The 18,550-nt window shown below is 34.1% G+C and overlaps 2 protein-coding genes across 6 annotated transcripts in view; one reads left to right on the top strand and one right to left on the bottom strand.

Annotated features, from left to right (window-relative positions):
- The window catches only part of LOC108744695 (unconventional myosin-IXb), a 139,661-nt gene extending 123,951 nt beyond the window's left edge, over positions 1 to 15,710 (bottom strand). For 2 of the 4 annotated variants that reach the window (XM_018480585.2, XM_018480588.2), the window contains exons 1-3: positions 15,414 to 15,710; positions 8,383 to 8,875; positions 6,673 to 6,761 (exon numbers count right to left, since the gene is read on the bottom strand). In XM_018480585.2, the coding sequence (XP_018336087.1) occupies positions 6,673 to 6,761; positions 8,383 to 8,507 (214 nt within the window). In that variant the 5' untranslated portion in view covers positions 8,508 to 8,875; positions 15,414 to 15,710. Of the gene's footprint in view, positions 1 to 6,672; positions 6,762 to 8,382; positions 8,936 to 15,413 lie in introns of all 4 variants that reach the window. The other 2 variants (XM_018480586.2, XM_018480587.2) reach the window with 2 other exon arrangements.
- LOC108744618 (carcinine transporter) overlaps positions 1 to 18,550 on the top strand; it is a 144,291-nt gene that overhangs the window by 106,582 nt on the left and 19,159 nt on the right. For both annotated transcript variants that reach the window (XM_025974692.1, XM_025974691.1), the window contains exon 3: positions 3,031 to 3,068. The gene's annotated coding sequence lies outside the window, so the exon portion shown is untranslated. The remainder of the gene's footprint in view (positions 1 to 3,030; positions 3,069 to 18,550) is intronic.

Here is an 18,550-nt window from a genome sequence, read left to right as displayed (position 1 = left end):
GCCGCACTCCAAACATACACCTTTTACAATCTTTTTCGAATTTCTAAATTAATCGTTCGCTAGCATAAAAGTGACTTCTTTTTATTGAAGGCTACTCGACCCTGGGCTATCCTCTGCTTTATATCCCTACTACTTCTTCCGTCCTGACTTATCTGACTTCCTAAATGCCTAAAATCAGTCACTTTTTCTAATTTTTTGTCTCCTATCTTTACATTCGATTTTTCCCTACTTTTTCTTCCCTTGCATACCAGTGTTTTTGTTTTACTTTTATTTATTTTCATACAGTAGTATTTTGTCAATACCGCTTCCATTTTATTTAAAGCCATCTTGAACTCCTCCTTACTAAATGCTAATACTGATCTCTGTGTGCGTCCAATATTGGACTTTGGACATCATTATTGATGGCACGTAACACCTACATTTTAATTTCGACGGCATATTCATTTCAACCCACTCATTTCTTTGCAGTTGTTTAGTCAAAATTGTATTATCAGCTATCCCAGTTACACCGATCTTGCCTACACAGCAAGAACTTTCTTTTGCTGTTTTCACTCGGTAATATCTTTCAAACCAGTTGATAATGTCGGGAAATTCTAATTTTTAAAACACTTAATCGATTACTTTTAAAATCAATTACAACCTATACTAACCTAACACAACGCACAATGATTCGACAATGACTCATTGCGCATCAATTCGATACCATTTAAAATCAATCAAAATCGAATCTAACGTGCAGAATTTCAAAATCTTCCGAATGTGTCTGTTATTATTCAGGAAACAAGTCGATGTGGCGGCTCGACACAAAATAAATCAAAGTAAATAATGCAAATTAAGGCTGCAAAACAAACGACGTGTAAACTAATTTGCATTCGATGTGGCACACACGTTCAAAGCCTTCTTTGAATGGATAGAAGAGCTCCTCTCGACAGAACTTTTGCTTGAGTTACTTTCTGATTACATGACCGGTACCGTTACAGACGATTTTTTTTTAACAAACGGTTAGTTAATTTTAAGCAGCCTTTGTGGCCGTTTAAAGGTAATAATCGTAAACTATGTAGTGGTTTGTCTTCGCGCGACAAACAACTTTGTCATAGCCCGTGAATCATCTGCAACGTTTCTATGTAAATTTATTTAGGTACCTATTAAGATTATTTACCTACATCTTATAAAATAAAATTGAGAAATGCATAATGTGTTGAAAAAAAAATAGTATAAGGTTTCAAGAAGTTTAGAGAATGCTCATTTTTTAAATAAATACCCGATGAGATACTTATAAAATGGAATATCCAAATCCAACGCAATATTTAAGGAAAATCTTCCCTAGATAAAAATGTCCAGTCTCTCAGAGTCTCTGAAAGCGCCACTCGAGTCTCCGTCTCTCATCGAGTCTCTCTGGTGTCGCTGAGGGAGACTGTCGAGAGACTGTCAAAAAAACTGTTTAGCGTCTCTAAACGAGAGACTCGAGTCACTCACTGAGAGATTTTCATTTCGTATCCAGTTTCTGAACGCGAAACTTGAATCTCTGAATTAACAAATTTATCGTTCGAGTCTCTCACACAGAGACTGTGAGAAATCCATAAAAACACGTAGGCAATAACTGAGAGACTGTGAAAGACTGTGACAGGCGCTCTCAGAGACGCCGAAAGACTCTGAAAGACACTGAGAGACTGTCGAGAGACTGTCAAAAAAACTGTTTAGCGTCTCTGAACGAGAGACTCGAGTCACTCACTGAGAGATTTTCATTTCGTATCCAGTTTCTGAACGCGAAACTTGAATCTCTGAATTAACAAATTTATCGTTCGAGTCTCTCACACAGAGACTGTGAGAAATCCATAAAAACACGTAGGCAATAACTGAGAGACTGTGAAAGACTGTGACAGGCGCTCTCAGAGACGCCGAAAGACTCTGAAAGACACTGAGAGACTGTCGAGAGACTGTCAAAAAAACTGTTTAGCGTCTCTGAACGAGAGACTCGAGTCACTCACTGAGAGATTTTCATTTCGTATCCAGTTTCTGAACGCGAAACTTGAATCTCTGAATTAACAAATTTATCGTTCGAGTCTCTCACACAGAGACTGTGAGAAATCCATAAAAACACGTAGGCAATAACTGAGAGACTGTGAAAGACTGTGACAGGCGCTCTCAGAGACGCCGAAAGACTCTGAAAGACACTGAGAGACTGTCGAGAGACTGTCAAAAAAACTGTTTAGCGTCTCTGAACGAGAGACTCGAGTCACTCACTGAGAGATTTTCATTTCGTATCCAGTTTCTGAACGCGAAACTTGAATCTCTGAATTAACAAATTTATCGTTCGAGTCTCTCACACAGAGACTGTGAGAAATCCATAAAAACACGTAGGCAATAACTGAGAGACTGTGAAAGACTGTGACAGGCGCTCTCAGAGACGCCGAAAGACTCTGAAAGACACTGAGAGACTGTCGAGAGACTGTCAAAAAAACTGTTTAGCGTCTCTGAACGAGAGACTCGAGTCACTCACTGAGAGATTTTCATTTCGTATCCAGTTTCTGAACGCGAAACTTGAATCTCTGAATTAACAAATTTATCGTTCGAGTCTCTCACACAGAGACTGTGAGAAATCCATAAAAACACGTAGGCAATAACTGAGAGACTGTGAAAGACTGTGACAGGCGCTCTCAGAGACGCCGAAAGACTCTGAAAGACACTGAGAGACTGTCGAGAGACTGTCAAAAAAACTGTTTAGCGTCTCTGAACGAGAGACTCGAGTCACTCACTGAGAGATTTTCATTTCGTATCCAGTTTCTGAACGCGAAACTTGAATCTCTGAATTAACAAATTTATCGTTCGAGTCTCTCACACAGAGACTGTGAGAAATCCATAAAAACACGTAGGCAATAACTGAGAGACTGTGAAAGACTGTGACAGGCGCTCTCAGAGACGCCGAAAGACTCTGAAAGACACTGAGAGACTGTCGAGAGACTGTCAAAAAAACTGTTTAGCGTCTCTGAACGAGAGACTCGAGTCNTATAAAATTATTTTCTTTTACAGATTTATGGCACAAGTAACCACCACTGCTAAATAATAGGGTGAGTCAATTAAATCTAATATTTACAGTTTTATACTACCTACACTGTTCAATAAAATAGGGCAAAGACCTTTTCACATGAGCACACATAAAATCTACATAAACAATTTATGATGATTAACTCATTTAAATTAAACAAGAGGAATACTTATTTATTGTACTGCACTTACATACTAATAAGTTGTTTAGTATGTATTTACAAAACCAATTTTTTCGGGGCTGAAATGTTAAGTATTGGGAAAGAATACACTACAGTAAAAGTTGAAAAAGACGCTGTGGGGGCGAAACGTCGATGTAGATTTATTAATAAATAATAAAAAAAAGCTTCTTACCCTATGGGCTCTGATTTCTACGAAGTCGTAGAAGAGCTAAATCGCGTTTTTCTTAAATTAAAGATTGAGTAAGGTTGGGTTAGGTTACGGTTCAATAACCATCACAAGCTACAAGTTACAAGCTAAAATTTCGAGTTGCAAGTCGAAATTTCTAGATACAAATCAAAATTTCTAGCTGTAAACTGAAATTTCGAGTTGCAAGTCGAAATTTAGAGTTACAAATCGAAATTTCTAGCTGCGAGTTGAAATTTGTATTTGCAGATGGAAATTCCGAGTTGCAAGTCTAAATTTCTAGTTGCAAGTCGAAATCTCGAATTGCAAGTGGAAATTTCGGCTTGTAGGTTGAAATTTCTAACTGCAAATCGAAATTTCGAGTCGCTAGTTGAAGTTTCAAGTTGCGATTCGAAATTTCGAGTTACAAAACGAAATTTTCAGCTGCAAGTCGAAATCTCAAACTGCAAATTGAAATTTCAAGTTGCAAATCAAAACTTCGAGCTTCAGATTGAAATTTCTAACTGCAAATCAAATTTTCGAATCACAAGTCGAAGTTTCCAGCTCCTTCGTAGATTTCTACATACTTTAACCTATTTCCAGTATCTCTATTATTCGCTTAATTTGGAAAGAAATCCAGACCCTCTAGGTACGCATCATGTACCTATCTATCATTACTTTCTTTTAGTTGTTATCATACTTCCCAATTACAAAAACAATAGCGGTGTACGTATTAATCTTTTTCAAAAACCAATTACATTTTACCACAATGTTTTAACTCCTAAAATTATCCTTGCCGCAAAATTAGTTTTCCCGAACAAAAGCACATCGGTTTATCGGACGTTATTTATTTGTAAATAATAATAATTGTAAAGCACCTGTTTGACCACAACGGTAATGGCAGCAATATTCTTTCGCCACTAGCGCACGCTACCACTACCAACAACAGCAACAACAACGTACGGTAAGTTATGTCTTTCAATTTCAAGAAGCACACACTTTTTTTCATAATTATGTTCGCCAAGATGCGAAACAGAAGGCTGTCGACTATTTATAAGCACCGCTCGGCGAGACAAGGCAATGAGAGAAAAAAAAAAACGGAAGAGAAAGAATCAAACCACTTGTTACCGATGACAACTTCATGCCGATGCCATCCTCGAGAGGATCTTTTGAATTACTGCAAACAGTCGGACACTTCTGTATACTTACTTCGGACGTCAAGTTGTTTGTTTAATTTAAACGCTTTTCACTCGAGAATTTCTTTTATTGTTAGCAAAATTACTGGAGTAACAAAGGGATGTCTGTGGAGGGCGACTTAAATCAACTCCTCACATGTATAGAGCTCTCCACTAAATTCGTAAATTAACGGTCAAAGATATTTAAGTAGCATATGCGGTCTAAACTTTGTTGTAGTAAATAATTAAGTAAATTGATTTGCTAGTACACTTCATATGTGGAATGTCAGTAAGCTCATAAATTAATTTGCAATCACACAATTGATATTTCAAGAAAAATAACAGCACCCATGCAAAGAACCTCTCAAATTCCTTGAGTAGTAGTCTGTCTCCCAGCACTTGTAGAGGTTGCGATTTAAGAAATTAAAATAGCAAATGCGGTTAAACAAATGATGTAATGACAATTAAATATAAATTTGCGATTCAATCACACAAGTAGTAGTACAAGAATAGCAGAAGGACTCTTGTAAAAGACTGCCTTCTCAATTCCTTACATAGTCTATCTCTCAAAATTTGTAGCACTTTCGGTCAAAGGAATTAAAATAGCAAATGCGGTTAACAAATGATGTATTGACTATTAAATATCAATTTGCGATTCAGTCAAACAAGTGGTAATACAAGAATAGCAGAAGGACTCTTGTAAAAGACTGCCTTCTCAATTCCTTACATAGTCTATCTCTCAAAATTTGTAGGACTTGCGGTCAAAGGAATTAAAATAACTAATGCGCTTAAACAAATGATGTAATGACTATTAAATATAAATTTACGATTCAATCACACAAGTAGTAGTACAGGAATAGCAGAATGACTCTTGTAAAGGACTACACTCTGGATTCTTTACGTAGCCTGTCTCTAAGAACTTGTAGCACTTGCGGTCAATGGAATTAAAATAGGAAATGCAGTTAAACAAATGATGTAATGACTATTAAATATAAATTTGCGATTCAATCACACAAGTAGTAGTATAAGAATAACACAATGACTCTTGTAAAGGACTGCCTTCTCAATTCCTTACGTAGTCTATCTCTCAAAACTTAGTAGCACTTGCGGTCAAAGGAATTAAAATATCAAATCCGGCTAAATACATGATGTAATGACTATTAAATATAAGTTTGCGATTTAATCGTACCAGTAGTAGTACAAGAATAGCAATAGGACTCTTGTAAAGAACAGCCCTCTCAATTCCCTACGTAGTCTATCTGTTAAAACTTGGAGCACTCGCGGCCAAAGAAATTAAAATATCAAATGCGGTTAAATAAATGATGTAATAACGATTAAGTATAAATTTGAGATTCAATAAAACAAGTAGTAGTACAAAAATAGCAGAAGGACTCTTGTAAAGGACTACCCTCTCAATTCCTTACGTAGTCTATCTCTCAAAACTTGGAGCACTCACGGTCAAAGAAATTAAAATAGCAAATGCGGTTAAACAAATTGTGTGATGACTATTAAATATTAGTATGCGATTCAATCACACATGTAGTAATATAAGAATAGCAGAAGGACTCTTATAAAGTACTGCCCTCTCAATTCCTTACGTAGTCTATCTCTCAAAACTTGTAGCACTTGCGGTCAAAGGAATTAAAATAGCAAATGCGGTTAACAAATGATGTATTGACTATTAAATATCAATTTGCGATTCAGTCAAACAAGTAGTAATACAAGAATAGCAGAAGGACTCTTGTAAAGGACTGCACCCTCAATTCCTTACGCAGTCTATCTCTCAAAATTTGTAGGACTTGCGGTCAAAGGAATTAAAATAGCAAATGCGGTTAAACAAATTGTGTGATGACTATTAAATATTAGTATGCTATTGAAATAACACATGTAACAGTACAAAAATAGCAGAACTCATATAAAGGACTACCTTCTCAATTTCCTTATATACGTCGTCTGTCTCTCAACACTTGTACCGATTAAAGGAATTAAAATAGTAAATACGATCAATCTATTTTAATAATGTGTTATCTGTATGGCATTGTAAACTTAAATACAATGAAAATGATAATATTGCCCGAAGATAGTACATAATTAGGTATCTACTTACCATTAGAACTGGAACATTTCTTGCTGCTTCTTGAAGCTGCCTCTACGACTTTACTTAAACGTTTTTGTAAAGCCTCTTTCTCACGGTACCTGAAACAAAATTGAAATTAAATTAGTTAGAAAGATACTATGCATAGATTACTTTGTATTAAAATAGTCGGGAATACGTATATAACTATATATGTACTCGAGTTATAATTAGGAAGGAATTTTAAACTCTTCAAATCAACGAATTATCTTAAAACTAAAGTGTCCAAATAATGTTCCATTCTTTTTAAATATAGGCTTCATTTTGACCAAAAATCTGGAAAAACGAATTTACGTTCCTCAAAAAGAAAAAGAGATCAATAATCAATTACTCGATCAATCAAATCTTCAAACTGGAGACACCACTGTATGCTGAAATCATGTCTGTGGCGTCAATAAGAAACAGTGGTGTATGCCACAGTACGTAGAACAATAAATATTAGGGAGGGAGTCAAGGAAGATAAGGATACACCTGTCACCTCTACTTATGTATATATAAAAGAAAGTCGTGTTAGTTACACTATTTATAACTCAAAAACGGCTGAACCGATTTGACTGAAAATTGGTTGGGAGGTACCTTAGAACCAGGAGACGGACACAGGATACTTTTTTTATCCCGTTCCCGTGGAACTTGACATAAAACGTGGTATAAGAAAACGCAGCCGACATGGAATAACAAAACGCAACTGACAGCAAAACGAAAAATTTATCAGTCAAAACATCAGTCTAGCCGTTCATTTGTTAAAAATGGTATAAAAAATTCAATCTCTGCTGGGAGGGAGGAGTGATGAACAGGAGTTGCAATGTTTAAATGGAACATATATTATTTGTGGTCAGATTTACTTGATACTTGGTCTTAATGGTCTCTCATTTAATATCTATCTCGACATTTTAAAAAATTCAACCTCCAAGGGGGGGGGGTAAGAAGGTGTTGAAATTTTTGTTTGGGACATAATTTATTTGTGGATAAAATTACTTGAAACTTGGTTTATATGCTGTTCGATATTATTAATCAAATGAAAAGAGGTTGCAACGTTTCCATGGGGTATATTTTATTTGTACTAGGATTCACTAGAGGGTTGCTCATTGTTGAAATTAAGCAAATACGTGTTTTGGCAATTTTTAAAAATCAACCCTTTAGGATGAAATGTTGTTGCTACGTATTTGAAATCTAAGATAGCGACATTACATAAAATTAAACCGTTGTAAGGGTGAATTGGGAGTTAAAAGGTTTTATGGAGAAACAATATTAATTTCTGCGAGCGAAGCCGCGGGTAAAAGCTAGTTTTAATTTATATATCGAAGATGCGATATACGTAATAAAAAAACAAGACAACCTTAGGGATAGATACACAGGGTCAAAAGATTAGTATGCTTAGATTTGCAGATGATACAGCAGCAAGGAGGAGTTAGAGATAATAGTTTGGTATGGAACTAAATAAGTAAAGCAAAAATCGTGGTATGCAAGGAAAGAAAAAACAGAAAACGGAAAATTGGAAGAAGTTGCTGATTTTTGGTACCAATTAAGTCCGATAACTCAGGATTATGCCGTCATCTTTAAGTGATTGCCAGACTACGGTTCGGAAAGACCTTTATTAGATACAATCCTAATGTAATTGTACTGTAATTCTTACGCGACACGTATACTTTTTAAATTTAGGAAAAATGAAATCAAAACGCTTACCTACAAAAGAATTCGGGCCTTATCCGATATTTGGCTAAAAAGTCGTCGTAGAGCCGCAGCAGGGCCAACATTTGTCCCGCCACCATAGCACTTCTGTCTTCGTACTTCTCATCCGGAAGCAGCATATCATATTCTTGGGCTTCTTCATAGTCCGATTAGCAATTGTCCACCTGTTCGTCGTTCTTTTATTTATTATTGTTGTTATTCCTTTTTTTCTTCTTCTCCTTCCTCGACTACGCGTATTTGAATATCACTTTACGTCACGTTCGTCGCGTTCAATGTAAGTCGTTAGTTTTTATCGCTTCCAAACGCTAATCCGACACGTGAGACGTACCGACTCGATCCAATTACGACTTCAATTTCAAACCGCTTAATTATTATTTTAAAGAGAAACATTCTACGCGGCATCTAGGAACATAAACGGTATGATGAATAGTTCTGCCACGGTTCGCACCTCGTCAGCGTCGTCCTCTTCCGGCTTTTTATTATCGCTCTTATCAAAGACGAAAGGAATTAAGTCTTCTTTAAATAATGACCCGAATTAAATTGGAATCTAATAGATATGATAGCTATTTATTTGTATGTAGGTACTCATTAAGGATTCTATAGAATAATATTAGGAAGAGGTGTTCTTCCCACGAAATTAAAAATATTTGTAATCATCCCCACGTCGCTGAAAATGTGTCCGTCGGTATATTTGTCATCACTACATAGTGTAAAACAAAGTCGCTTTCCCGCTGTCTGTCCCTATGTATGCTTAAATATTTAAAACTGCGCAACGGATTTTGATGCGTTTTTTTTAAAGATAGAGTGATTCAAGAGGAAGGTTTATATGTATAATATATGCACAAAATAGTAAGGAAACACTGATAATTTTAGAGGTTTCTAATCTGATGTAAATAAACACATTTTTGCGCTTACATTGCAAATGCTGGCTGAACCCTACGAGATAGATCAAAAAAATGTAGTACAGTATTGTACATCTACAAAAAAGTCCGGGATGGTATATGTCTATCTCTTAAGGATAACCCACCATATCCATTTTTTATCCTTTACCTTTTACGAGAAATAATGACTTATTTAGGAAGCGATTTTAAGCAATACAGCATTAATCCTATCCAATTAAGTACCTTAAATACATTGTGCATTTAATATAGATGAATATGGCCCTTTACAGTATGTAATTTAAATGAATATTTTCGAAGATATTACAGATTTAAAATGCAGGGACATAGCGGTTGCACGGTACCGGCCGGTTTGTATTGTCTAATGACAAAAAACTGTGAATGTTGTATATAAAGACATTCTGTAGTATATTTAGTATGTTCAGGGGGTATCNTGCGGTAAGGGTCAGTTTCTAGGTATTACTTTTCAATACGTATAGCTAATATATTTTATACTTTTCTAAAATTCTAAGTATATATTGCAATTGTAAAAACTGTAGAGTGACGAGAATTTGGCGCCCCATTGAATGTGTCGCCCGCGTGTGGTGTACGCCTTCCACGCCCCCTTATAGCGGGTCTACAAACAATGACGAATTAAAAAAACCTCAAGTGTTTTAGATTTCAACGTGTTGAAAAGAGGATTGCTTTTAAACATTGAAATGCACCCTTAAAATAATTTAAGCCGTTGAAAACATTTTTTTTTTAATTTTATCATAAGGGAAGTTCTTTAAAAATTTAAAACATTGAACCAGTCAGAAATTATTTAACGCAATTTCAACCTTTATAACATTTAAATCTATAGTTATGTGGCGAATACAAAAAATAGAAAACGTACAATTTTGTATATATATTTTTGTATATTAATTTTTCATATTTTTGTACCTGTGTAAATATTGTAAACCTTTCGCTTCTTCTCTTGTGCATGCCCTTGTTTCTTTTCCTTTACCTTGAATTTCATCGTCTTCGATACCTACTTAACAACCCTTATTAATGGCTTCCCTCGCTTACTTTTTCCTCGAATTCTATTCTATTCAATTTCAACTAGTCTGTACATGTTCTGTTAGTCCTTTTCCTTCTAGAATGTTCTCCCTCTATTTACTAACAATCCTGTTGTATAAATACCCTTCAAATTTCCTACTTAAAGTAATCTTTCATTCTTATATATGTCTACATTTTGTCCGTCTCATCTTTCTCACCCGAACCACCATCCACCCAGTTATTTTCCACCCTTAGGAATTGAATATTTTCTTCAAATTTAAATGGTACCACCTTTGATATATAACTAAACGATTAACAAAAAGTTTTTAAATGAAAAGGAAAGTATTTTAATTTTCCCTTTCATCTTTTGAATCATTGGGTAATATTAAGGTGAATTTATAAAAACTTATAAGTGAATTGTAAATATCAAAGTCGCAATGGGGTCAAAAAACTCTTTATTTACTCAACAAACATCGACGTTTTGGCTTTCGGAATAAGGTAGAATGCAACTCAATAATGATTCTCCCTATGGAGATAAAGGAACTACTTCAAAACTGGAAAAAAGTTTTTACGTATGCTGGTTATGTCAAAAATATGTACCAATTAACGTTATTTAGACAGTATATATGTTTTATTGCAACTCATGAATTTTTTTCACTTTCAATTAAAAGATTGAATAGATTGCAAATTATTGATCTCACTACAAATCCTTTGCCGGGTTCGTCGCCTAACGCACTATTGAAGTCTCCAACGACATAAATGTAAAACATATTCAGTAGAGAGTAATTACGCTATGTATTGGTAGATTTTTGAGTACCATGGTAAAGTAGGATTCAGTCTGTCTATCTGTCTATTTGTCTGTATGTCACAGCCCCTTTCGTATCCCCTATGTATGCATCATTAGACAGTACAGTACAGTATTTTCATCTAGCAATCAGGAATTAGAGATAGCTTTAAATAAAATGGAAGCGATATTGACAAAACGGTATTGTATAAAAATAGAAAAAAAGTAAGGAAAGAGCTAATATAAATAAGGGAGGCGCAAGATTTGCAGAAGTAGCTGATTTTAGGTATCTATGAAGTCAGATAACTCAGGATCGAAGGAGTAGCAGGGATATAAAGTAGAGGATAGCACAAGATCGAGTCGCCACTTATATGCTCGCGAACGGTGAATTTAGAAATTCGAAAAAGATTGTTAATTGATGAGGATAGCGTGGATAGAGAAGGTTAGAAATGAAGAGGTATTAGAAAGAATAGGAATACAGAGGAATCTATAAGTAGAAGTCAATAAAAAAATTGACGAGATAGGTTGGTAGGATACCTTCTCAGACATGAAGGTCTAGTCAGAGAAATATTAGAGGCAGAAACAGGTGGTAAGAGGAATAGAGGTAGACCCAGAGTATATTACTGTTCGCAAATAGTTAAGAATGTGGTTTATTCTAGTTTTGGGGAAATGCCAAGATTCTTAGGTTAGGGTTCCCTATGTCCGAATGAAAAACGGAGCTCTTACTCGTGTGTCTGTCTGTCCGTCTTTTTTTAATTAACTAGGCAAAATGATGTTTTATAAAGAAAATAAGAACAAAGAAAAACCCATACCTATAATCATTAGAAATTTTAATTCTCACAACTGATGATTAATATAAATTGTAACTTTCTCAAACAGTTTCCCTTAGACTTAAAGTTTTCTACGTCTCTACGACACTAGTTCAACATGCCAGTCCATATTTAAAGCCATCGACTGAATTGTGCATAATATAAACAGAGTAACCAGTGCGTAAACTTTAATTGCCTCGTAAAATTCCAATTCGAGTTCGATACGTGATTAAATGGTTTATTCAGGTGTAAATAAAATCGTTATTCCCATCTGCAGAGAAAAAGACCTACTCGACATGGGTTTAAACGTCAATTTATGTTTTTAATATTAATTTTTTGAACATGTTTGGTGACACTCATTGTGCGCATGTCTTATTAATTATTCTGATTAATAAGCACAATAATTAAATTAAAAATTAATGAAACACGTAATTGGTGGTTTCGGACAGTATTTTATTTATTTTATTAACAGATTTTTGGCAAAAGTTTTTATCGCTTCCAAACGCTAATCCGACACGTGANATGGTTTATTCAGGTGTAAATAAAATCGTTATTCCCATCTGCAGAGAAAAAGACCTACTCGACATGGGTTTAAACGTCAATTTATGTTTTTAATATTAATTTTTTGAACATGTTTGGTGACACTCATTGTGCGCATGTCTTATTAATTATTCTGATTAATAAGCACAATAATTAAATTAAAAATTAATGAAACACGTAATTGGTGGTTTCGGACAGTATTTTATTTATTTTATTAACAGATTTTTGGCAAATAAAAACTTCATTTACATATCTTTTTTATTTAATGATAGATACTAAAATAGAAGAGTTTAAACACATTTGGATTTTATGTCTTTAATAAATTAAAAATTACAGTCAGAGCTCTACCTAACGAGGGGGCCCGCCGGGAAAATGCCCAAAGCGGCGGCAAAATTGAGTTCGTTGGGCGGTTGCACTGAGAAAAAACTGTTATAAAAATTACAGGGCTTAGTAACCCGATAAAAAATTTTTTTTTAGTTTCTATTTCAGTTAAAAGCTGTCAATTCTTAAACGAGCCAATAGGTTTTGATGTGCTGTCTAATAATTTTTTGATGTCGTCTCCTAATAAGCCCATAGCAAGTGTATTTCTAAGGAGTCAACTGTTTTGAGCACCCGAAATGTAATGATTTTTCACCATTATTGAGTTGAGAATACATGGAAATTCTGAAGAATTTTTTTACCGATTTTACATTTTTGAACTGGCAACCGTTTTCGTTTCATTTATGTATCACAGGGATTCCCCAACTATTTGATATTTTTGGGGAATACTCTTTTATCTCTAACGCAACGTATTAAGAATTTTCCCAAGTTTATTCGCTTGTCTAGTTTAACACAGTTTTCTGAAGACTTCTAATAAAAATGTTTTGTGCTGGAGACCCATTCCCATCACACTGCAGTGTAGTACACTCATTTAGAAGCCCCGGTAAACTAATATGCAAATATTATACCATTTTAACCATATTACATGCGTCAGTTAATAATTGCACCATCCCACCTCTGGTATAACATGTTCATGACTTCCAGGATGTGTCATTATAAAGGGCGGCAAGAATTATTTTTACCTGGAGCGGCTAAATTGCTAAGGATAAGGTCCCGTATTACGACGTAGAACACTATTTTAAGTTTTTAATGAGCAGTCAATGAGTCGATTATGTTTTTCTGTAGGTAATGTCCTTCCAGCTCGTCAGTCCTAAGACTGGTTGCACACGCACCTCCACTCTTTCCTATCCTGAACTAATCTTCCCGCATCCTTATCTATTTGCGAACAGTAATGTAATCTAGGTCTACCTCTACTCCTTTTAGCTCCTGTTTACCTCAACTCTGTCATCTTTTCAAGTTTTTAGGATTCTGTACTTATGTATAATGAGGTCAGAAACATTATATTTACAACAACAAACACCGACGTTTTGCCTTTTTTTACAAGCCTTTCTCAGTGTAGATTGCAAGCCAATGCTTTTCTATACGCAGATAAATAAAATGCAATTTTCAGTAATGAGATCGATCTCAAAACTAGAAAAAATGTGTTTTTATAGTTATTTTACATCAAAAATATCTACTATTTAGAGTTATTTTAACAGAATATATATCCTAAAAGCATAATCACAAATGTTTTCACATGGAACATCTTATTGCAAGGTTAAATAGAGCGCAAATAATAGATCGCACTATAATCTTCGCAGGGTTCGTCGCCTAACGCACTATTGGAGTCTCCAACGACATTAATGTAAAGTATATTCAGTAGAGAATAATTACGCCAAATTTTAGTAGATTTTTGGGTACCATGGCAAAGTAGGGTTCAGTCAGTCCACCTGTACGTTTGTCTGTATGTCACAGCCCCCTCCCTCTCCCCTATTTATAATGAAATTTTGTATACGGACGTGTTAGATTGATGACAAAACAATACTATTTTTGATAAAATTGATATTTTTCTACCATTCTTTTAATAAGTAGAAAGGGTACTTAATTTTACTTTCACTTACACAATTAAGGGCCGACAAGAACCTTGAACCTTACCGTAAACTATCAATAAAAAAAAAAAGTACTCATAAGTTATACCTAGACCAAGAGCTGGGCGTGAAATCTGGAATATGGATAAGCACAAATTTAATGGTAACATTTTCGGATAATCGTACAATAACGTTTCAAGAAGACATCAGTCAGCCCACCAGGAACAAAATGAGGAGGTACATGGGATGAAGCGGCCCTTTTTTGTTTTATTGTTGGACTAAAGGTGGGAAGAGGCGAAGAAAGCAAAAATTATTGCGAAAAGACATAAAAATTTTAGCTGGTTCTTATTATTATAGAAACAGTTTTAGACAGAAGTCTAATGGAAGTAAATGTATTCGATCTCGCAAATAGAAGAAGTGAAAAATTTTATAATCAAAAATACCGTTCAGGCTTATTGCTCTTAATTTTTTAAATTCCTAATAACAACCACTTTTGTCCCCCTTTCGGTAATTTATTGTAAACATAGGTCTACAGTTTTGTAAAATTTTAATCAATATGTAATTAAGAGAAATAGGACATCTTAACCCTCTATATTTCCCTCCTGTTCATAGTAGACTGCCCGCCTGCACGGAACCGTTGCTTCCGCATTATCCTAACATGTTACCGCAAAGATTTTCCACATTTCGAGCTCCCCAACGTTTTAATATGACAAAGATACATAACAAATTCTATGGCTAAAATAATATCTGAAAATGTCCACTCTTGGCATTTCCAAAATAGACTATCTACATGCTGGGAAAAACTATAAGAGATGAGGGCCTTCTTTTGAGTTTTAATTTTGAGTAGTTTTATCGAAATTAATAAACGTTTACGTAATCCTATCGTGCCCGCATCCGAAACGATTTTCTTTTTGTATTTCCTACTATCATACTCAAAAATTATGGTAAATTAGATACGTCACTCATAGAATTCTTTTATTATTTTACCACATACGAATAAAAACTTCAATTCAGGTCAAGTTGTACAAACCGAATCCTTAAAATCCTTCCGTCTTTAACTGTTTAATTGGTCCTGTATACATATATGTACCTGTCACGTAAACTTCATCCACCTTATCATAAAACGAGGAAACGGAAACTTTTAAACACATGTACTTATACACACATACACCTTCAATCACTTGGATGGTTTGACGTATCACGTGAATGAATAGCACGCTCGTCTATAATAATAAGCTATTTTGTTATGGCAACTTGTTCCATTGTTTTTAAATTTTCACAAACCGGTGTAATCGCGCACGCATCGCGTAGGCGTAGACTGTTACGTTTCGCGTCCACTATATGTCGCTGGCAATCAACGTGTGCCGTGAATCTCATGCGAGGATCAAAACAGCGTGGAAACACGCGCATGCGTGCCTTTGTTTACTTGCCACGCTGAGATACTTTACGATCGCGAAGGATCAGGATCAATAGATAATCTCTTACCACGGGTCGCTTTACAAATCGCGCACCTACACGCACATGAGTAACACGAGATCTTCTTCTCTCGCATTCTCGAACCACCACTCATGGATTATGTTCGTATAATTATCTATATAAATTATTGATGATATCAATTAGATCATGCAGTGTTTACCATTTATACGTTGGATAATTTTCAAATTAAGTACTATTTTTTAGGGGAATTTGTAGTTGTCCATTAATAAATAATAATTGCAATGATGCTAACAAAAATTTGTAAATAACTAACGCTAGGAAAAAAATTAAATTTCGGGGTGCTGACTTCACCCTTTTACCGTAAAAGAAAACAATTCAGGTACCTAACAAATACAAGAAATAAAAAAAATTTAGAGTTCCTTATTGAGTTCCAAATTGAGTAAAATTTGAAAATTTTGAAACTTTTTTTCACCGATGTTTTTTTTCTTTTGAGACTAGGCTTTTTCGAGGTAGACTATTAAGTCAATGTTACTTTGTGTCCAGATCTATGAAATAGGTTTTGCAGTTTTCAGCAATAACGATGAAATAGGAATCACCTCAAAACTTAGAGTTCACTCAAAGCTATAAAAAGGCATTTCTACATTGTTTTTATGTTAAACATACCCCCCATTTAGTGTTATTTTGACAGAATATGTATTTTGAAAACATAATCACAAATATTTTTATTTGAAACATATTTTTACAAAGTTGATTATTGATCCCACTGTAATCTTTTGCCGGATTCGTCGCCTAACGCACTATTGAAGTCTCCAACGACATAAATGTAAAACATATACAGAAGAGAGTAATTACACTAAATATAAGTAGATTTCTGAGTATAATGACAAAGTAGGATTCAGTTTCAGAATAGAGATAAGATTCTTCTAACTGTTAAGAGAGCTTAAATATAAATAAAAATACTTATTGTCTCTGTCAAGCAAATAATTATTTCTAGATTCCTTCCCTAATTTAAGTTGGCATGAGCCAAATGTCGGGGATATATAAAATTTATTGTAAAGATTGCTGTAAGAAATATATTGGACAAACTGAACGCTCTATATATGTTAGGCTTAAAGAACATTTGGCTCATAATTACGAGTAAATCTAGTTTCAATGATATTTTGTAAAGTTTTGGCCACTTTGTTATAGAATAAATAAAAAAAAGAGAAATATAAAAGATTCTTTACTACTAATACAGTGGATAATTTTGAAGATGAACCTGAATAACAAATGATAAATGATTATTAATTACATCTAACAATCATCATTTACTGGTAGATATTGTTTAACTTGCACTTTTATTGATTAATTAGTTTATTTTCCCATTACTCATTATTCATCTTTGTCAATTTATATCAAAATAAAAGTTTTGTAAAATAAATACATAATTGCATTCATTAATTCTTTAATAGGATTTAAATCTTCTCGGTAAACTAGCACTCTTTTTGCCACCGTTATATATCACAGAAGGTTCTTTATTAAAGGAAATTACAGTTACTATACTTTATGTCTTCATGGTAGGTAGAAATGTTTAATTAATTACTATGATTAAAAGTAAATAAAAAACTTGTTTTGCTGGATGCTTCAACTTACGATAATTATAAACACTATACCTATCGGAAGAAAGTTACAGAACGCTATAGATTGAAGTAAAGGCATCCACGCCAGACTTTTACCGCTAGATCTGGACTTATGAGAAATACTTGCTGGGTACTTATTCTGACTGATGGCTTGATGGTTGTCATTCTATTCACAACTAACTATCTTTGTGGTAAACTGTATGCGTAAAAGTTTTTTCAAATTTGCAAATATTGATAAGAAATTGCATGCTGTCATACTAGCTGTAATTGTCTTTATATAATTTCTGACTTAGCTTGATTTTGTACGGAAGGAACTTGAATTGTTTAAGAGAATTCATTGAATCGTTGTTCTACTTAAATTAGTAACAGATTCGGAACAGATTCTGCCCAAGTGTTAAATTTTGATAGTTAGAAGGAATTAGATAAACGGTTCAATATGTTTGTTGTGAGAAAATAAATTTTAATTGAAAGAGTTCTTTCTGGTATTCTCACTTTACACGCCAAATTAATTGCGAGCAAACTATTTTATGTAAATGATAACGATTGTTGTTTTAAATATTTAATAGTCAACACTTAACTTAGAATTAAAATAAACTAAAATGAATAAAATTAAATGTAAAAGTATAAAATAGGCTCTATGATTGAAAGTGAATTATTTTGTCTTGTTTGTTGCTTTGTTGATACTGTTATCGATACTGTTTTGATACTGATTCGATACTGTTTTGATACTTAAATAGTTTCGCCAGTGGGCGTTAACAATAGCACTGAGGGTGCAGGGCGACCTGTCAGTCAGGTCAATACCACATTTCAGGTACAGACAAAATACATGAATTTAAATTTGGAAATTACAGTAATATAGCGAACGTGACTTTTCAAAGGAAGAAATGTTACAATAAGATAGTAGAATACATTATAAAATTTATGGTTCAAAAATACTGAGATTACTGTTTGCATTTGATAAATAATATATACCTGAAAATTGTAGCTAAATAATAAAATGAATAATAGAATTGAATTTGTATACAAATAGAAAATAATACTTAAAATTTCCGACAATAATAAAATTAGTATGCAAAATAAAATAAACCTATAGTATTGTAAAGATGCAACA

This window comes from Agrilus planipennis, unplaced genomic scaffold (genome assembly GCF_000699045.2).
Source record: "Agrilus planipennis isolate EAB-ADULT unplaced genomic scaffold, Apla_2.0 scaffold16, whole genome shotgun sequence".
NCBI classification, from domain to species: domain Eukaryota; kingdom Metazoa; phylum Arthropoda; class Insecta; order Coleoptera; family Buprestidae; genus Agrilus; species Agrilus planipennis.
Note: the sequence above shows the minus strand (reverse complement) of the source record. Positions and strands in the feature narration are given on the sequence as shown.